General features: G+C 45.0%; 2 protein-coding genes across 2 annotated transcripts; both read left to right on the top strand.

Moving 5' to 3' along the window:
• The first annotated feature begins 9534 nt into the window (after positions 1-9534).
• On the top strand, positions 9535-10479 carry LOC117876599 (olfactory receptor 10T2-like). The gene has a single exon (XM_034768851.1). The coding sequence runs from the start codon at positions 9535-9537 to the stop codon at positions 10477-10479; it is 945 nt and encodes a 314-aa protein (XP_034624742.1).
• An 8712-nt stretch (positions 10480-19191) lies between these two features.
• On the top strand, positions 19192-20127 carry LOC117876290 (olfactory receptor 1019-like). The gene has a single exon (XM_034768303.1). It carries the CDS (start codon positions 19192-19194, stop codon positions 20125-20127), a length of 936 nt encoding a protein of 311 aa, XP_034624194.1.
• The last annotated feature ends 1240 nt before the right edge of the window (positions 20128-21367 follow it).

Here is a 21367-nt window from a genome sequence, read left to right as displayed (position 1 = left end):
CACAGGCATGATGTTGAGACTATTGCATAAACTTTATAAATGTTATCTGTGTGTCGGTGAGCAAAAACTCAGGAAACATGACAACATCATAGACTGTCATTATTTAGAGGTGCCCAGAAAATATTCATAGCCCTTTGTATTCAATAAGTGTTATATGTATTTGTGTGTTCTGGTTTCGCTGGGTGGGTTTCCCATGGAATCTTATATCACTGGGGGGGTGAGTAATGCAAAACCTAGCCTTTGAAGCTGAGGGGCCCTTGTTTTGATCCAGCAAACTGGCATGAGCAGGAGGCAAAACCTAGCTGGAGGGATTTTAAGACTGGAACCTGCCAGGTCTCCATGTGGAAGGTGGTTGGCACTTGGGAAGCCAAATGTGCATTTTTTAGAACCTTTTATTGTTTTATGATATGTTTTCTCTGTGATGCACCATTGCCAGTTGTTATTGCCAGCTAAAGTGAGAAAAGATAACATTGTTTTTCAGGCATGGCAAATACCTTTCCGCATACCAGAAGGGCACAAGACACCACTGGGCAAACTTAACTCTGCATTAACAAAGGTTTGGGAAATTAATTTAGCCCAATTTTGCAGCTAAATATTGAGTGTGGAATTTTCGAACTGTCTAAATAAAAAGCACCCTTCCCTATTGTTTTTAGCTGGATACTTAACTCCTAAAACCATAATGCTCTTCAATGCGACTTTCTTTTGGAAACTTTGATCTTGGTTTCAGAGGGGTAGCCGTGTTAGTCTGTATCAGCAAAAACGATGAGGAGTTGCATCTTGTGGCACCTTAGAGCAGGGGTGGGCAAACTTTTTAGCCCGAGGGCCACATCTGGGTTGGGAAATTGCATGCAGGGTCATCAATGTAGGGTTGGGGCAGGCGATTGTGGGTGTGGGGTTTGGGAGAGGGTGGGGTATGCAGGAAGGGGTTCAAGGCAAGGGATTGGGTTGCAGGAGGGGTGCGGGGTGTATGAGGGGCTCAGGGCAAGGGGTTGAGGGGCAGGAGAGGTGCTGCAGGGGGTTGGGGTGTGGGCTCCAGCCCAGTGCAACTTACTCCGGGGTGCCTGCCTATCCTGGCCCCGCACTGCTCCCGGAAGTGGCTGGCACCATGTCCCTGTGGCCCCTGGGGTGGAGGGGGGCAGAGGGCTCTCTGCGCTACCCTCGCCTGCAGGTTCCTCCCCCGAAGTTCCCATTGGCCGAAGTTCCCATTGGCCACAGTTCCCCGAAAAACAAAAGTTTGCTGCAAGAAGTGCCTGTGTGAACGACCGTGTTGTCGGCAGAAGCACTCTATGGGGGGCATCAGTGGTTTGTTCTGGATGGGGGCGTTGGAACAAGTTCATTCATATTCATAGGGAATATATATTTAACATACACCCAGAGAGGAAACAAATGTCCAAATGACTTTTATATTAGATTAAGGAAAACAAGAGAATAAGAAAGAACAAATGTAAGTCCTCAGGCAAAAGCACAGTGTGTGCATGTCTGTATCCTCAGTCACGTGATGCATCACCTCTGCCTTACAAAATAGCCGCTGCCTCTGCAGACAGCAGATTTCTTGATAACGGGATCGTCAGGCGAGGGAACGAGGGGGAGTTCATCTCTCACTCTTCGGCATCAGTGCCCAGGCTGCCTACCAGGGTCCCAGCCGGAGCCAGTTATCACTCTATGGTTTCTTGGGTGGATGGGGTGGGGATATAAATACCTGAACATTAGGAATTTCTGGGATTATCAAAGAAGCTTGAGGGAGTTTGGAGCCCAAATCTCCACTGGAATTCAATGGAAGTTGGTTTCTACGTCTGTTAGCTGAGCACAACTGAGACCAGCAACTTAACTTTCAAGAAACATCTTCCCTGGGAGGAGGGGGCAAGGATTAAGCCTCCATAGATTCTGCAGAGGAACTTTGTTGAGGGCTAGCAGGCCTAGTGGTCAGGCTGCTGCCAAACCGTCTCTCTGAGTTTTGGGATGGGTTTTCTGGGCAGCCTGGGGGGCCCAGCAGCCGAGTTACAGTTCATCACCTTCCCCCCACCCCAGAGCCCTCTTGGGGGTCTCAGGTGGCTGAAGGAGAAGGAAAGGGTAGGGGGATCTGGGCTCTCCCTCTCCACCAGTTCCTGGCCCAGGGCCCAAATGGGTAGAGGTGAGGGATGGGTCAGTCCTTTCAGACTCTGACTCCAGATCCGCCTCTCCTGAGCTGCTCCCGACCTTTCCTGTTTTCCCTTCAGTTTGGGGCATGGCCCCATCCCTCTGTTTACACAGTCTCAGTAATTCAAAGCCTTAGCTTGGGGCAGGGGAGGCTTCCCAGCTCACTCTGAGTCCAGTTGTTCCCCCTGGTCAGGCCCCCCGACCCCCCAGCTGAATTGGACTCCCAGTCCTGGTCCTTCCCCTGTAGAGTGCTCTGTCCCGGTACATCCTATCTTCCTTCTTCCAGCCGGCCTTGTCCTGTCTTGTCTTTCCCTCACCCAGCCAGCAGAGCTCCCTTTTAAGCAGGTCCTCTGTAGAGAGCATACTGGGCATCTGTCAAGGGGCATGGCCTTCTTGATCCAATATTTCTCCAACACTCCTTTACCGGTAGTGTGTAGGATGTAAACCTCCTCATAGATGCATAGACTGTAAGGCCAGAAGAGATGACCTCCTGTATACACAGACCTTGTGTGACCTCCTGTACACACAGGCTGCAAAATTATTCCCACAAACTGGATTAAAGCATGTCTTTCAGAAAGAGCTAATCTCGTTTTTAAAACTCCAAGTGCTGGTGAGCCTACCATAGAGTTGCCAACCCTTCAGGATTGTCCTGGAGTCTCCAGGAATTAAAGATAAATCTTTAATTAAAGTTTAGGTCATGTGATGATACCTACAAAAATAGTCCAACCAAAAGTAGCAACCCCAATCCACCAACTCCCCAGGGAATCTGTTCCAATCTTTGAAGACCCTCACTTCTAGGGAATTGCATCCTATTTCAAGCTTGAATTTGTTTAACTTCAACTTCCAGCCACTGGAACATAGAATCATAGAATATCAGGGTTGGAAGAGACCTCAGGAGGTCATCTAGTCCAACCTCTTGCTCAAAACAGGACCAGTCCCCAACTAAATCATCCCAGCCAGGGCTTTGTCAAGCCTGACCTTAAATCCTCTAAGGAAGGAGATTCCACCACCTCCCTAGGTATCCTTTCCAGTGCTTCACCACCCTCCTAGTGAAAACGTTTTTTCCTAATATCCAACCTAAACCTCCCCCACTGCAACTTGAGACTATTGCTCCTTGTTCTGTCATCTGCCACCACTGAGAACAGTCTAGATCCATCCTCTTTGGAACCCCCCTTCAGGTAGTTGAAGGCTGCTATCAAATCCCCCCTCACTCTTCTCTTCTGCAGACTAAACAATCCCAGTTCCCTCAGCCTCTCCTCATAAGTCATGTGCTCCAGACCCCTAATCATTTTTGTTGCCCTCCGCTGGACTCTTTCCAATTTTTCCACATCCTTCTTGCAGTGTCTGTGTCAGTATCAATAGACAATGATCAAGTCACCGCTCAACCTTCTCTCTGATAAGCTGGATAGACTGAGCAACATTACACTAGAATTCCACAGAGTTTACTGCAGAGGACAAGAAGTTCATTGTCATAGTGAATAGAAAGGAGAGATCTGGTTATATCTGGGACTCTCTGCTGGTGCCTCAACCTGCCTGATTGCAGCCAATCCTTGGTGGTTCCACATCACAATTTTGGTTGTTATGTGGAACATTATTCCTACAATAGTCCCTAGGGTGTAGGACTCCATCTCCATGGATGGCATCAGCCTCTTTATCTCTTTGTGGCTTTTTGACCTTCGTAGCTGCAAGGGTCCACACAATTTCTTTAGGTGTATTTATTCACAAGGCACCATTTCTAAGCACTGCCTCGCAAGCCATGCCCACTCAGTGTGGTGTACTGTCTCCCTCTAATGGTTGCTGGCTCGTATAGGATGATAAACCTGCTACACACTTGGCTAACCAAGGTGAGTCTTTTAGCTCAAGGAGTCGAGGCTCTTGAATTAAGCTCCAGAAGTTCCCAACTTCCATTGCCAACAATGCACCTATGGGTATGGCATTACAACCCTGATATCCGAGAACAGCTGCCCATCAGCCCCTGCGTGAGACAGTGTTCTTCTAAATATTGTTGAATACTTTCAGAGTAGCAGCTGGGATAGTCTGTATCCGCAAAAAGAACAGGAGTACTTGTGGCACCTTAGAGACTAACACGTTTATTAGAGCATAAGCTTTAGTCCACGAAAGCTTATGCTCTAATAAAATTGTTAGTCTCTAAGGTGCCACAAGTACTCCTGTTCTTTTTGTTGAATACTTTGTGAACTCGTAAATGCCTGTAAATCTGCTAGCTGCTGTGAACTGAGTTTTTGACTGAGAGGTATTTTGGGCCAGACCCCCAGCTGCTCAAAGCCATCATAATGCCACCGATGCTGATTTATGGCCCCTCATATATATAGTGCTGCCAGTGCCATGTATTTACAAATAATGAATTAGATCCCTCCCAGAAATCATGAGATGGATGAAAAATGTCATGAAGATTTATAAATAAATGGGGCTGGGCCTGCCAGAATTCATGTCAGGGCGGGGATGAATTCTGGTAAACCTATTAGCGTGCATGGTGGCTCCTTTATTATTTTTAGTAAGTTGTCCCTGTAGTGCGTTTTGCCTTAGGAATACAATTGGCTTGCATAGAAAGAGCTGTGTGGTACTTATCAGTGTAGCAACTACACCTGTTAACTGTTTCTAATGAGAAAACAAGCAGGTATCCTCAGGCATCCTGTTTGTGCTGGGAAATTCACAGTATAGGCAGGAAACTGCACAGTCCCAGTCAGAAGGGAGAGGGATGTGTATCTCCATCCAAGAGAGGGAAGTGCTGGGGAGCTCGAAGTTTGGGACTGGGTTACCTGTAAAGGAGTAAGGGATAGCATTCCTCTGTGGTCAGAGACTGGGAGCCCACCTGACTTGCCCGCCCCCTAGCCCTGAGAAAACAGGTGGAACTTCATTAGCTCACCTTTATAAAAAAGGGGTTAGAACTCCGAAATGGACTGCCACTGAGTTTATCACTGAGAGGAACTGTTCCAAAAACCAAATGAACAATAGGGGAGATTGTCTGAGGAGGCCGAGAGGGCTGAAACTCTGAGGGTCAGAGTCAGGAAATTCTGTTAAGGGAATTATTGGGGTGAGAAACTGATTTGGGGAGGAGACTACTGTGCTTTCACAGGCTTTGAAGAAAGAGTCTGCCGGGGGTGGGATTGTGTTTGTTAAGAAGGTTCAGTGACAGAAACAACCTCAGTTGAAGACAGTGTCCCTGGATTCCTCGAGGAAGCACAGATGAGGGTTACCCCAGAAAGTGAGTTGGCCTGGCAGAATGCAGCTTAGTCCGACAAGAGGAGGGCGCTGTAAGATAGGCCTGATCAATCACAGTGCCCTTGCTGGGACGTTGAGGGGAAACACAGATGCAGTTGCCCTAAACTGTTACAGGTAGATGCCCATTATTTTTAGTAGGTTGTCTCTGTAAGGATTTTTGCCTTAAGAATAAAACTGGGGGGAGGGATAGCTCAGTGGTTTGAACATTGGCCTGCTAAATCCAGAGTTGGTTCAATCCTTGAGGGGGCCATTTAGGGATCTGGGGCAAAAATCTGTCAGGGATGGACTTGGTCCTGCTGTGAAGGCAGGGGACTGGACTCAATGACCTTTCAAGGTCCCTTCCAGTTCTATGAGACAGGTATATCTCCATATAGGCAGGGCAATGTAGGGAAGCTTGCAGTGCCACCAACTAGACGTGCCCTGAGGACTCCATTCCCCAGGGCTGTCAGTGCTAAACTCACTTTTAATCTTTACAATGTTTCTCACTCCATGGAATTGTAAAGGGTGTTACGCAGACCCAGAGTACTCAGATTCCAGGATATAATGAGTATTGATCAGGGCATCACATGTATCAATAGTCAGCTTCAAAATGTAAACATTTCCATCTCGACCCACATGACTCCAAATGCACATGGATGGATTATAATTCCCTTTGAATTGCTTCAGGAGCACCTGGCCTGGATTAGAAGCTGGGGGGAGAGGGGGACGGGAGCAACGGGGGATTACATCCCAAGCGGTGATCAAAACCCAATATAAACATCTCTAAGCACAGATCCTTCTGGAGTTTCTTTCCTGGTGCTACAGGTATGTTATCTGGTGATGGCTTTACGTGGAAATAAATAAACTAATAGATGCATTTTTAATGTCATGCAAAGGTATAGTGATCTACCTATCTGTCTGTCTAGCTATCGTCTCAATAATAGAGAGAAAGAAGGATATAAAAGAGCTGGTAGGAATTCCATTCCATGGGAAATTCTGACATTTTGAAATTTGTTTTCATTCCAAATTGGAAAATAAAGAGAACAAAAAATCCTACAAAATGAAATTTTGGGGGGAAAAATGGTTTCAGGCCAAGCAAAATGTTCCATTTCAATAAAATCAAACTGATTCATTCCAATTGCCACCTTTTTAATTTTAAGTTATGTTATAATAAAACACATTTGAAACTGGAAAAAAAATGAAAAGAAAACTCAAGACATCCCCGTCTTCTCAATTTTTCCCCTTCAATTTTGACAAAACAGCATTTCCTCATGGAAAAATGTTCTATGGGAATTTTTTCCACTAGTTTTTTATATATATATAAACTCAGGTCCAACAGTTTAGTCTATCAGCTATTTTCAGGGTGTCTTAATTCAGAAATCATTGCAGGAAAGCATCCTGCCTGCTCGTACATTCCCTCATTCCAAGAAAAATAAAAGCCTCCTGTTGCACAGACGAAATAGTATGAGTGGGAACATGGGAAAGGGGGACTATTTAAGATGTATGGATGTACTGCAGGTGCCTGGTGGGAAGACGGTATTAGAAGTACAGTGCCTGGAAGTTTAGTGCCCAGAATATCTTGGTTGATGCGGTGAATCCTTCATAACAAGAATTTTTCCTTAAACAGCCAGATTGTGATAGCACTCAGGCTTGTGTAAACCCACTGTGTTGCCACTGAAATCAACTGAGTTCCTCTGGATTTGCACTGTTGTTATGAAAGTTGTCTCTAGCACATTCATCGCCTTATTTCCCCTTTGAGATGGGCGAGAGAGAAGCAGATCGTTTTTACCCATCAGAGTATGCTTTGGTTCAGAAAGTTGGATGGTTGGTCTTGCTGTCTCTCTAGGAATGGAACTGAGAATCGTTGAGTGCTGTCTAGCCGCTAAATGGTTTTCAGCAATAGTTCAGAGGAACCAGTTGCTGCACCCTCATCGGCAATGATGAGAGCTGAATAAGTACGTTAGGGTTCAGCGACACTGCAAAGAAAAACTCACGGCACAGAACCTCTGAGCCTGAGTTAACTGATTTGAGCTTGCGGGACTAAAAAGGCTGGAGCCCAGGTTCTGAGACCTTCCCCTCTTGCCAAGTTACACAGCACAGACTCCAGCCTGAGTCCAAACTTCCACACCGCTCTTTTTATCCCCGCAGTCCAAGCCCTGTGAGCCTGAGTCCATTGACTCCAGGTCTTTTATTGCAGGTTAGATATTCTGAGTTACCCATTGCTTGCTAGCTAACTTCCCTAGTGTTGTAGCTGGGGTTTCCAGGAAAGCCTGGATGATGATTATGATAATATTAATGTCTAGCTCTTACATAGCACTTTTCATCTATAGATTTCAAAGTTCATTTTTTTTCTATACCTCCGTGCCTCTACATCCACAACATATGCCTAATGACACTTAGAACGTGTATACTAGTTCCCACATAGATCTCAAAGTGCTTTACAAATGAGTCATGTGGAGAAAGTGAATAAGGAAAAGTTATTTACTGGTTCCCATAATATAAGAACTAGGAGCCACCAAATGAAATTAATAGGCAGCAGGTTTAAAATAAATAAAAGGAAATTCTTCTTCACACAGAACACAGTCAACCTATGGAACTCCTTGCCTGAGGAGGTTGTGAAGGCTAGGACTATAGCAGGGTTTAAAAGAGATAAATTCATGGAGGTTAAGTGCATTCATGGCTATTTGCCAGGATGGGTAAGGAATGGTGTCCCTAGCCTCTGTTTGTCAGAGGGTGGAGATGGATGGCAGGAGAGAGATCACTTGATCATTACCTGTTAGGTTCACTCCCTCTGGGGCACCTGGCATTGGCCACTGTCGATAGACAGGATACTGGGCTGGATGGACCTTTGGTCTGACCCAGTATGGCCATTCTTATGTTCTTAAAACCATGTGAGCACAATTTCCCCCATCTTACAGATGAGGCACAGGGAGGTGAAGTGTCTTGCCCACGGTCATGAAGAAAGCCAGTGGCAGAGCTGGGAACAGAAATCAGGTCCACTAACTCCCAGTTCTATGTTCTGTCCAGTTGCTAATAGACACGTGCCAACATCATTTTTTCCCCGCAGAGATTCATAGAGTCTAAGGCCAGAAGGGACAATTGTGATCATCTAGACTGATCTCCTGTATATCACAGGCTAGAGAACTTCCCAAAATAATTCCTGGGGCATACCCTTTGCTATTAATAACACCCCTTATGAGTGGCATACATTACCCTTCTTTGGGAACTTGCAACAGACAATAAAAGGACTAAATAAAACTCTCCTCTTCTCGGATAACTATAAAAACATTGACCGTAGCTAGGCAGATGGTGTGCTACAGCCACTGCCTATCATCTCATTGCTTCCTTGTACTCCTCCATCCATCAGTCTGCACCCACCTGTTGTCTATTGTCTTGTACTTAAATTGTAAGCTTTTGGGGGCAGGAACTGGGTTTTTTTTGTTCTGTTTTTGTACAGCATCTAGCACAATAGATTCTGGTTTATGTAAGGTTCCTGGATGCTACCTAAATAACTGTCATAATAATAAATAGTCCATGAAGTCTTGATCCCTCTTGGAGGATAGATCCATCAATGGCTATTAGCCAGGATGGGCAGGGATGGTGTCCCTAGCCTCTGTTTGCCAGAGGCTGGGAATGAACGACAGGGAATGGATCACTTGATGATTACCCGTTCTATTCATTCCCTCAGGGGTACCTGGCATTGGCCACTGTCAGAATAAAGGATACTGGGCTAGATGGACCTTTGTTCTGACCCAGTATGGCCGTTCTTATGTTCTTTAGAAGTGATCCTTCTGAAACAAAGTGGAGTCAAGTTGGGGAAATTAGTTGGGATAAACTTACATTGTCATTGTCCATACTGTAACACCTCCCCGGAACCAGAGCATATTGCAGCCAAAGCTAATGTTACTACCGTAACTTTTATAAATCAATCAATAAATCAGTCAATCTACCCAGCTCCTTAAGTGGGCTCTCACCACTGCAATATCTGAGCAATGAATACATGACTATAAAATACAATAGAAACAAATCAGCAGTCTTGGGCTTGTTTTAGTTCCTTCACCCCAATCATTTGATCATGTCTGAGGCTGTGTTGGAGCTAAGGAAGCAACTCTGATGGTGTTGTATAGCTCCTAAGATTTTTTGCCTCCTTTTCCCCCTTGAGTTTAGATGCTTTTGATGATGCCCAGAGGAAATGAGAGCACCGTGTCTCTATTTCTGCTGCTGGGATTCTCCAGTCTGGAAGAGCGGCAGGTTCTGCTTTTCCTGGTGTTCTCCCCGGTGTACGTGATAATCCTGACCTCCAACATCACCATCATGGCAGCCATCAGTGTTGATCGGAGCCTCCATACCCCCATGTACTTTTTACTCTTCGCTTTGTCCTTCTCGGAAACCTGCACCACTGTGGCTGTCGTCCCCAAGCTGCTGGTGAGTTTGCTGTCGGGAAATCAAACAATTTCTTTCCTGGGATGTGCTGCTCAAATGTTCTGCTTCTTTGGCTTCGGGGGCACAAATTGTTTCCTGCTGTCAGCCATGGCTTACGATCGCTATGTGGCCATATGTAAGCCGCTGCAATACCCAGTTGTGATAAACAGGAGGGTTTGCGTTGAGCTGGTCGCCGTTTCATGTGCAACTGGCTTTCTTATAGCACTAGGCATCAGCTCCCTTATATTCAGTTTGCCCTTCTGTGGGCCCAATGCCATCAGACATTTCTTCTGTGACATCTCACCCGTTCTGAGGCTGGCGTGCAGTGACCATCATATCACTGGGATTGCCATTGTTTTTCTGTGTGCCTTTGTTTTGCTAGGCACCTTCACAGGAATCATCCTCTCTTACATCTATATCCTCGCCGCCATCCTGAAGATCCGCTCTGCCACAGGCAGGCGCAAGACCTTCTCCACCTGCGCCTCCCATCTCATCGTTGTGATCACACACTTCAGCTGTGCTTTTTTTGTGTATTTAATACCCAAATCAACTGCTTCCCTAGATGAGGACACTTTGATTGCCTTGTCTTATACCTTGTTTAGTCCTATGTTGAACCCTGTGGTTTATAGTCTGAGAAACAGGGAAGTTAAATCAGCCCTAAGGAAATTAACTGCCCACACATTTCTTTCTCCAAAAATGTGAAAAGTTGCAAATTTCGGCACTTCTAATATATCAATGACTTCTGCATGATGTCACTGTTGCCCATGGTATGGTCTTCAAGGCAGTGACCTCGTCTTTCTCTTTGTCTGGGCATCAAGAGCACCTGCGACTCAGTATAAATAATGGACAGTAAAAGAATATTGTTGCCTCTTATTCTGAAACCAGCATTGCCCCTCTGCCAATGTCTGGGGCCTTGCAAGTCAGATTCCCGGCAGCAGTTAAATCTATGATGCAGAGTCTGGCTGTATTCTGAGTGTAACTTGCTTTATTCACACATCTCTACCAGTCCTGAAATGAGATGGTCAAACAACATGCAGGGCCATCTCTTATTCCAGGAATCTCATCCCAACACTGATACCCAGGGAGCAACTCTGCCTCAAAAATTGACTTTAATCAGAGACCAAGATGGACAGCAAATTCTCCTGCCACTCACACAACTCCCATTCCCCCCGAAGCTCTGATCAAGTTAGCATGCTAAAAACAGACGCGTAGCCATGGTGGTGCGAATGGCAGGACGGGTTAGCCACCCCGAGAATGATCTCATTTGAAACCCTCGGCATGTAATCGGGCATAAGCCCTCATGTTGTCAGGGCTACACTTCTATTTTTAGCATGCTCGTTCGATCAGAGCTAGAAGGGGCATGTCTACCTGAGATGGATGTTACAAAAAGAACGGAGACCAGGTACAACAGCACCACCCGGTGATGCCCGCATAACAATACTTTTTCTCTCCTATTTTTTATCATCTCTATATATGTATAAGTGCAAAGTGTTATTACGGCCAGTCAGTGGCAATGAAGGAGTTCCTGACTTCTAGCCTTTTAATCAACATGACACACAGACAGCTCAGTACCTTTCCCCCCACAAATACACAGATCTTTGCTGGAATGGAGGTATCAGTATTTGGAATATCAGGGAAGGTGGCTGAACGACTACCACAGTTTGAGGTTTAAATATAGCTGGTGGATATTTTCCCACAGGGAAAAAAGGGATAAACTTTTTTTGTGAAAAATGTTTTGACCAGCTCCAGTTTTTGTCAATAGACACCCCTGCCCGCCCTTCTCCCATCTCCCCGAGATAACTGCCGATATCCCAGCACAACCATTTCCTCCCATGTAATATTATAAAGGAAAATAACCTCTTAAAGCTCCCTGCTTCCAATTCTTGCCCCCAGTGCATCACTTTGCTTGTGTGAGTTGAGGACCAGGGGGTATTTGCTTATGCCACTAAACTTGTTAAACTGAAAAATAACTTCAATTTTTTTTTTCAAAAAGATCAGGGTGAAATTAAAGGCAATTTATGGTCCTAGGCAGATCATGACATGTTCCTTCCCCCTTCCCCGTAACCTCACCCTCCACTTGGAATGGTGATGACGAAAGTGCCATCCCCTTCCAGAGAGGCAAGGCTAATGCATTTTCTCACCCAGGAATAGCATTGTGTTCATCCGTCCCGCTCTAGGGGAGCATCAGGAGTTTCCTCTGCCCCTAGAGATGAAGTGGTGGTGGCAGGACACCCCCCCACCAGTACATACCCCAGCAGCTAGGGTGTATCTGTTTTTGAAGAGAGCAAGCCAACTGAATTCCTCCATTCCTGCCACACACAGCTCCCTGCTGGGATGGGTTGGCATGGCTCCCAAAGCAGTGTGTCCTGCCGTTAACATCCCATTCAGATGCATGGAGCAGGTAACGGAATAGACCCATGTTCACACACTACACGGTATTGTTATAATGCTTGTACAAGGTTTCCCTTGTGAGGTATTAGTTAAAAACCATTACTTGCTGATCAATATCATGGCAAAATGCACATGGCATCATTACATGTAAAGTTAGGAACATAAGATGAAATCATGACTCAAGCATGTTTCCCAGATAAGTCCAGGGAGTAGCTAAACCACTTCCTCAGAGACAAAGGGCAAGCTGATACTTCAGGTATCAAGTCTGACTCAACAAGGCTGATAGACCATTACCTGCTAAGTGGCCATTCTTTGACAAGGAAAGGGGCAGGGATAGAAATCTACATTTTAGCAAAGAAACTGCATGGAGTTTCCTTTCTTCACCAGACTGCCTGTCACCTTTCTCCTAGCTGGAAATGCTTCTCAATGGGGGCAGGACTATAAAAAGAAGGGGCAGACACCCCAAGACTCCCATCATCTCTCTCCCTATCTCTGGCATCACACCTAAGAAGATAAAAGAAAACAGCCATTGGACTAACGGGGAGGGATCCAGACCTAAGAGTTTGGTCAGTAATATGTTGGAGTCTGTAGTGAGAAACTTTGTTTGAATCTAACCTAGTTTATTAAGTTAGACACTAGTAACTATTTTATCTTTATTTTTCTTATAACAGTTTGTGACTTTTCAGCCTCGTTACTTGTACTCACTTAACATCTATCTCTTTATAATTAATAAACTTGTTTTACTGTTTTACCTAGTCCAGTGTGTTTAAATTGGAGTGTCTGTCTATTCTATTTAAAATAATAAGATGGCATGTACTTGGTGGATCAGACAGATGCTCATGAGAAAAAGGATAAATAAGGTGGGGAAGGAAAATGTCACTTGAGGGAGGGTGTGACAGCAGGAATACAAGTCTCCTATCCCAAATATTCAGGATTTAGATGAAGCAGGGCCAGGTGGTGATATCATCTAGTTCCTTCTCTCTGGCTTGGTCTGGTCAGGACGTCTTTCAGGATCAGGACGATGAAGGCCCAATTGTGTCATGGTGGATGCCAGAGGATGATGGAGGTGGCAGCCATAATGGTAAAGCTCAGGCCTTCCAACCCACTTGTCCCCCTGCTATGATGTAGTGACCCCACCCCCAGATAAACAGCATCCATTGAGAGATGGATACTACATACCTGGATCATTAACCTATCCAAGCACGTTTGGGTGGATTCAACTATAAACATTTCCTCCCATTTGTAGAATCTTTCAGCTCATTGCCGTGCCAACCCATGACTTTACCAGGTGCCTTGCAGACCCCTTAGTGCTGCTCCTTTAACCCAACCATCCAGTTCATAGCAGTCTTTGTGTCTCCATCTTTTGCTGACTTTCATACACAATTGTATGTAACAAGCTGAGCAGGATTCATGTTACCTGGGATATCTTAGATTTCATGCATCTGTGCAATGTGGGGCAGCTCCATGACTGGGGGCACCAGGCAGTTAATTGAGACTGTGGCCCCGTTTTGCCAAGGACTGAACCAGCACATCTTATAGGCAAGTCCCCAAATTGCTTATAATATAAATAAGCAAAGGCAGAGAGAGGGAGATAGATTTCCTGAAGGTCATACAGCAGGTCAAAGTTAGGAGTAGATTCCAGGTCTCCTGGCTCCCAGCCCAGTTCCTAATCCATTAGACCTGTTAGCGTCTCAGGTTTTTTCAATGATTTTGTAAAAATCCTCTATTGCTACATCAATTGCAGTAAGAGCATAGGATAAGCCTGTGTTAGTATGTCTAAGGGCTTGGGTGGTTTGGCTTTTGACCCAAGAATTGTATGACCTCTCAGAATTTAGGTTAAGTGTATTTAGTATAGAATTGGTGCTTCCAAAAAATCCTCCAATATCACCTACGATGCTACATTTTTGTCTTTTGGCTGTGCGGGCCCGAATAACATATTGTAGAAACTGTAGCTGGTCCTGCAGCCATTGGTGGTCTGACTGGGGTGGTCTGAGCATACATTTCGCAAAGGTGCTGAAAAATTGGACAAATCATATTTAACCTGAAGAGAGACCATAAGAACATCATGCAAAAGTGTTTTGTTGGGGCCTACGTGAATCATGCCGTCCGGTGGGATAGGGTACAATGCTGGACAGATAGTAGGCGGGGAGTATGCACAAATGGTCAGGTTGTAACATCGTATATCAGTACAATGTAAACGTTTAACAGGGTGTACACAGTATTCCTGACAATAGAGTCCCTCCATCCCAGGTTCCCACAGCAGAGGAGGAACATCCGTCCATCCCACATTTACAAACACTGTTAGGTTAATAAAAAGTGCCCAGCCCTCCCACAAACATTCACACCGATACTCTCCCAACCCATTAGCAGCCTCATAAATGTTGTGAATCTCGACCAATCCATCTGAGGTCCTGGAAATAGAATGGTTTGTTTGTTCTAGAGGAGTGTCCATAAATTAACACTCTGTCCTTTGGTTCCACTCCCAACTTTCTGTGGTCTTGTACCCTGAAATTGGGGGTCCTATATGAGTGGGCCCACATCCCATGAAACTAAATACCCAGTAACAGTCCAGATTCGGTGAGATGCAGGGAGGGAGCCGAAGACTGCTCCTGGGCTGTGGTAGTCAAATTGGGACCTCAGAGCCTGGATGTTTTTGGAGGCGAGATGTAACCACAATAGGTCCCAGGTGATCCGGCCGAGAGGTAAGCCAGATGTCTGGCTTTTTTTTTACCCATTTGCCGCTGCCTCTTGTAGGAAGTTGCACATATGGACCAGCTTTGAAGCAGGTATCTTGTGTGACATGTACCAAAAGCGGGTCCCAGGAGGCTGCATCAGGTATATTTACCAAGAGGATTAACATGGGGAACCACATTTATTACCTAGAAGGATACAACATTTGTTACCTAGAAGGATACAGTATGTTGCTCTTTGCATCTACAATGAGATGGCTTTTGCTGGTGAGGGATCCTTCAGCTTCCTGGCTGAGGAAAATGGGCCAATTTCCTTTGAAACTAAGAACATGGAATGAAGTGAGCTCATGAAGTGAGCCCAAGTTTTGAAGACAACACGTCCGTGTGCAGTTATCCCCAGAGGACTTGAAAGACATTTTAATGATCCCATCAGTGCTTAGCCTGATGTGCAGACCTCTGGGGACACCCAGGGATTACATCTGCAAATGCCACTAAAACTAATATATAAACAAATCCAGCGGTCTCCAAATACAATTCTTTTGGTGGGGTCAACAATGACAGACATCTGCCTGCTGCAGGTGGGTTTCATCACTCTGGTTCCGATGGAGGTGGCGTAAATATTCTCTTTTGATTTTTTTTTTTTTTGCAAGTGGAAATCGTTCTGATTTGGAGCCAATTCACCTGGGAAGGGACTGTCTGAAGAGTCCATCTATTATTGTGTTCCTTTTGCACAGTAACACAATGCTGAGGAAAGTCATGCTGATGCCTCAAGTAATCTGGGAAACACAAGTGATTGCTTAGGTAAGAGTAATGTATGAAAAAAAGGGCAGTGGAAGTTGATGTTACAAAAAGGCCACGTTCTCAATGGCTGTAACTTCTCTGAAATCAATGTCCATTTGCTCTAGTTGAGGGCCTGGCTTACGATAGGGGAATGGTAGCTCTGGTATACTTAATGATGGGACTTGTCTACTGTTGAACAGCTGGTTTCTGTAAGTGCTTTACAATCAGCGTGCTTGCTTGGGATGTCTTGAAAATTGCGCTGCCTCCTGGAAGCCAAGGGTAAGGTCCAAATGGATAGTCGCTTGTGCTTGGAATTCTCGAGGTACAGCCCCACGGTTCTGAGTGCTTGCTAACCCAAGTCAGACGGCTTTGAGTGTGGACTGAAGGGGACTTGGGCTCAAAGCTGACTCCCGGGCTTCGTGTGTATTGTGGGCATCCGCAGGCTGGCTCAAGGTGACAGCCTGTGCTCATCGAGTCTTAGCATCACTCTTGAACTGTGAGCTTCTGTCCTGGCCCTGGCAGCTTCCTTAACCTGTGTGTGGACGTTAGTTACATTCTCAGAGGTTTCTTTTGGAACTTTTGCCCTGAGAGCAAAGCTCCTGGTTTAGGGGCTGATTTTTCGAGATGCTCCAAAATGTGTCGGCATCAGGGGATTGACTTTAAAGTGACATGTTCTAACCGAGCCAGGGATGGGATCTGAGAGATACATTTGGGATCATTTTGTTCCGAGGATCCAGCCATGCAGCCCTTCTTAAAATTAGCTGCTTATAATTTTCAGAGTACTAAAATCGACATAGATAGGTAAATTGATTTCAAACGTGATATGCTGCAAGGCAGTTTGGAGTAGAGCTGGCGGTGCTATTTGGGGGTAATTTGGTTAAGAGATTCCTGAGAAGCCAGGGAAGGGGTTCTCAACCTTTCTCTTTCGGAGTCATCCCACCACCAACATGCTATAAAAACTCCAGGGCCCAGCTGTGCCACAACAACTGTGTTTCTGCATATAAAAGCCAGGGCCGGCATTAGGGGATAAAATTGCCTGGGGCCCTATACCACAGGGGGTCCGCGAAGCTAAATTGCTCAGGCTTCGGCTTCAGCCTCGGGTAGTGGGGCTTGGGGCCACGGGCTGCAATCCTGTACGGTGGGGCTTTGGCCTTCTGTCCTGGGTCCTAGCGAGTCTAATGCCAGCCAAGCTTGGAGGAAACCCTGAAACCTGCTCCCGGCCCGCCCAGGGGCCCCGGACGCCTGGTTGAGAACTACAGAGGTAGGGAACAAAACTAGGGCTCTGACTGCTATGCCATATACCATTGGACTGTCCTGGGATCAGCCCCTTTGAGAGTGACACACACTAAGCAGTGTACTCCCTTGGTGACTTAAGGGCACAGGTCCTGTCCCTAGAACGAAAGGACCGTGTGTCCCCACCCTTTACTCCAGTATTTTGTGTGCTGTCCACCTTAGTGCTCTCAAGGTGCCTTTCTGCTCAGTGTTTGGGACCATAAGGAAGCAATTTTCGAAGCATGAGCGGGACGGTCCTTTAGAGGATATACAGCCCTCCACAAACATCCCACCCACACAATGCCATAGAGCTATCTGCCGACGTCTTGGTGGGGGACAGTTTGGGGGGCAGTGCTGGGTCAGAGATCGGATGCCTGGATGGCGATGGAGAGCCTTGATGATATGGGAGGGAATAGTTGCCACACAGAAAATGACACGGGAGAGGCCAGTGTAAGGATAAATCACCCATCTGTTGGGATAGGCTCACTGAACGCCTGCCTGGCAGCACTAGATATGATGAACCGGGTCTGTGCCAGCCACGAGGAACAAATGTGCTCAACGCATAGCACGGGCACACGGGACAGGGTGAGGAGCTGAGAACGGGCGTGCTCGGTGCATGGTACAGTACATAGCTCTGGGATTGTAGCTGGGAGCTGAGAATACATCAATGAGAGCAGACTAAGGAACCGTGAATGGGCTTGCTCGATGAATGGCACATGCACACAGTGCTGGGACAAGGACTGGGAGCCGGAGATGGGAATGTAATCTGCATGGCACAAGTCCAACAAGGGCTGCGTTGCAATCCTACAGGCACATTCAGGGCACGTTCAGTGTGTGGCATGGTGCACAGACCAGGTGTGGTCAGTGCGTGGCACAGAACACAGGTCTGGGATCATAGTTGGGAGCAGAAAAGATGCATGCTTGGTGCATGCACCTGGCACACACTATGAGACCAGTGTAGGGATCTGGAAATAAGTATGTTTGGTGCTTTGTGCAGGCACACAACTCTGCCACTGGGATGGGGAGCTGCGAATGGGCTCTGTAGTAAGAAATGTATGAGTGCCCATGTGTCATATCCTTTCTCACACTGAGTAGAAGCTTGTTACACAAAGATTCCCATTGGTCAATGGTAAAGCTCATTGATGTGGGTTATGGTCTCAGATTCTGGGTTTTCTATAACCTTGGAAGCTTATTCCAATACTTACCTATCCTTAGAGTTAGAGAGTTTCCTCCTCATAACTAACCTAACCTGGAATGGTGGTCGAAGCATGAAGGGGCATACAAACGTTTAGCATATCTGGATGTAAATACTTTTCAACACTGGCTACAACAGTGCCTGCAAATGCCTCTTCTCACTTTCAGGTGATATTGTAAATAAGAAGTGGGCAGCATTATCGCCTGTAAATATAAACGAACTTGTTTGTCTTAGTGATTGGCTGAACAAGAAGTAGAACTGAGTGGACTTGTCGGCTCTGAAGTTTTACACTGTTTTGTTTTTGAGTGCAGTTATGTGAAAATAATCTTACATTTGTAAGTTGCACTTTCACAATTAAGAGATTGCAGTATGAGGTGAACTGAAAAATACTATTATCTTTTTTACAGTGCAAATATTTGTAATAAAACAATAACACAAAGTGAGCACTGTACAATTTGTGTTCTGTATTGTAACTGGAATCAATATATTGTTGAAAACATCCAAAAATATTTAAATAAACAGTGTTCTATTATTGTTAAATCTGCAATTATTTTTTTTATCTCACAATTATATTTTTAATTGTTTGACAGACGTACTAGTTTGCTTATGAAAATGTTATGTGCGACTGTGTCAAAAGCCTTACTAAAATCTATATCGTATCTACTGCTTCACCTCATCATCTAGGCTGGTTACACTGTCAAAGAAGGACATTAGGTTGAGTTGGCATGATTTCTTCTTGACAAATCCGTGTTGGCTGTTACTTATTGTTGGCAATGGGGATTGAACTACGGCTCTGACTTTAACAGTATGAGCGTCTACTGCCAGAACTAAAAGACCCAACTGTGTAGCCTGAAGCCAGTAGCAGACTCTTAAATCTTGATATGGTCTAGTCACTACAGGGACCCAGAGAAGCAGAGGTTATATTTGATAGGTATAATATCTTCAGACCTATGCACTGACTACAGTTTATGCTTTATTGAAAGTGACAGAATTACACCAAGGGGGTTGCACTCAGCCCTTCTTTGTCTCCTCTTTCAGTGTACACTTCACTTTTCTCACCTGCCGAGGACAGTGCATCTGGGATAAATGGGAGAGAGAAATCGCACTCTGGTGACTGAGTTCATCTTATTGGGATTCACAGACAACCTGAAGCTGCAGGTCACCCTCTTTGTAGTGTTTCTGTTGATCTACTTGCTGATCCTAATGGGGAACCTCACCTTGGTCACCTTAATCAGGACTGACTCCCGACTTCACACCCCCATGTACTTTTTCATCAGCAACCTGGCCCTCTTAGATGTCGGCTACTCCACCATCATAATTCCCAGCACGCTGATGACCTTTGTAGCAAGGAGAAAGGTCATTTCAGTCACTGGATGCACTGTGCAGTTTTTCTTCTTCTCCATCGCCATCTCTTGTGAATGCTGGCTGTTGAGTGTGATGGCGTATGACCGCTTCACGGCCATCTGCAGCCCATTACTCTACACCGTCATCATGTCCAAGCGGTTCTGCGTGCTGCTGGTGCTGGGGTCATATTTCATGAGCTGTCTGAATTCAGTGGTTCAAACTGCATTTATATTCCATTTGTCATTCTGTGATGCCTATATCAATCATTTCTTCTGTGATGTGCCCCCCATTGTGAAGCTGTCCTGCTCTGACACCCGCATCACAGACATTGTTCATTTCACCTGTGCGACGATGCTAGTAACAACTACCATCCTGATTATCCTCATCTCCTATATATACATCATGGTCACTATCCTAAGGATCAACTCTGCCAAGGACCAATGCAAAGCCTTCTCCACCTGCGCCTCCCACCTGACGGCCGTCACCATCTTCTACGGAACGGGCTCTTTCATGTATTTACGGCCCAGTTCAAAGTCTTCCATGGATCAGGACAAAATCATCTCTGTGTTTTATACCCTTGTGATCCCCATGCTGAACCCCCTGATCTACAGCCTGAGGAATAAAGAGGTCAAAGAGGCCTTTAGGAGGATAAGAGAGAAGAAGGTTTTTTCTCTGTAAATGTAAAAACTGGGTATGGCTTTAATTCAATAGAGGGAAGAAAAGGCTGGGAATGATTTCTCTGTATTGTTAGCTTGATTTCTGTGAATAATCAATGTGTGCACCTTCCATGAAAAGGAATAAAGGAAGGTAGATTTTCCTAGTTCTTACATCACTAAATGCATCAGGAATAGTTATCAGAGAAGAAATGGGGGACTTTGTCAAGGTTTGTGCAGCTGGCTCTTATAACACAGAAATATATTAGGAAAACCTGTCAAACAAACAGACTCATGAACCAGCAATGCAAATTGCCTTTTGCTAACTAATAGAAAATAGATGCATTCAACTCACATAGGCAACGTACATTAATTAAATCATGGAATTTGTTTGTTGTTGCAGCTATAAGTGCAATTAAAAAGGAGATGTGATGTAACCACAATAAGAAAGTAGTGAATAGATACAGTACATTGTATTTAGAATGTTTTATATTCATGCTGAAACTGTACTGTTGTTAGATGATGTAACCTGTGCATGAACTTGCTCTGTATACAGCAGGAGAATTCAACATGGCTAGAGAAACACATTCAACCTAACAGCCTTTAGGTATTCTCCTATGCTTAGCTTCTGCAACCTTCTGTCCTATCTATCTATCTATCTATCTATCTATCTATCTATCTAAAAGTTTTATAGTGTTAGCCAATCTCATACCTACTATTATAGATAATATTGTATATGTTTATACAAGTATGAATTGTTTTCATCTTAAGATCTTCCAAAATTATTTTTACTTATGTTATGCTATTTAACCAAGAGGAGATGTGAACTATTGTAATCTCAGAGAACAAGGACAAGACAAATAATTTTGCTAACGCCTCACTAACACATGCTTTATAACAAGTTTTTACTGGTAGAGGATGCTTCGAAGGTTTTGCCAACTTCTCAAATATAATGGTCAAAACAGAGATAATAAACTAGTTATACATGTTGTCCTGTTTACTTTCCAGTCTGTGCCAGCCCAGCAAAAACATTCAAAAACATGTCAAAGATAAGAGATAAAAAACCCTCAACTCTAGTATAGATAGAGACAGAGTGAAGCTCAGATTTTAAGGCAGTCTGACCTCTGCATTGTTACCATCCAGATGTGTTGGTAATATATGTAGTCTTCCTTTCTCTGTTATGCTGCATTTATCTGTTACTAAGAATCTTTTATTCATAAAAGTTGATTAAGCCTAGCCATTTGGCATTATTGCATTCAGTCGAA

The sequence above is a fragment of the Trachemys scripta genome, chromosome 4 (genome assembly GCF_013100865.1).
Source record: "Trachemys scripta elegans isolate TJP31775 chromosome 4, CAS_Tse_1.0, whole genome shotgun sequence".
Taxonomy (NCBI): domain Eukaryota; kingdom Metazoa; phylum Chordata; order Testudines; family Emydidae; genus Trachemys; species Trachemys scripta.
The sequence above is the reverse complement of the archived record's forward strand: the minus strand, read 5'-3'. Positions and strand labels throughout refer to the sequence as shown.

Bases quoted from the DNA above. Each gene is read 5' to 3' on its own strand.
- LOC117876599 (XM_034768851.1), top strand. From the start codon at position 9,535: ATGCCCAGAGGAAATGAGAGCACCGTGTCTCTATTTCTGCTGCTGGGA.
- LOC117876290 (XM_034768303.1), top strand. From the start codon at position 19,192: ATGGGAGAGAGAAATCGCACTCTGGTGACTGAGTTCATCTTATTGGGA.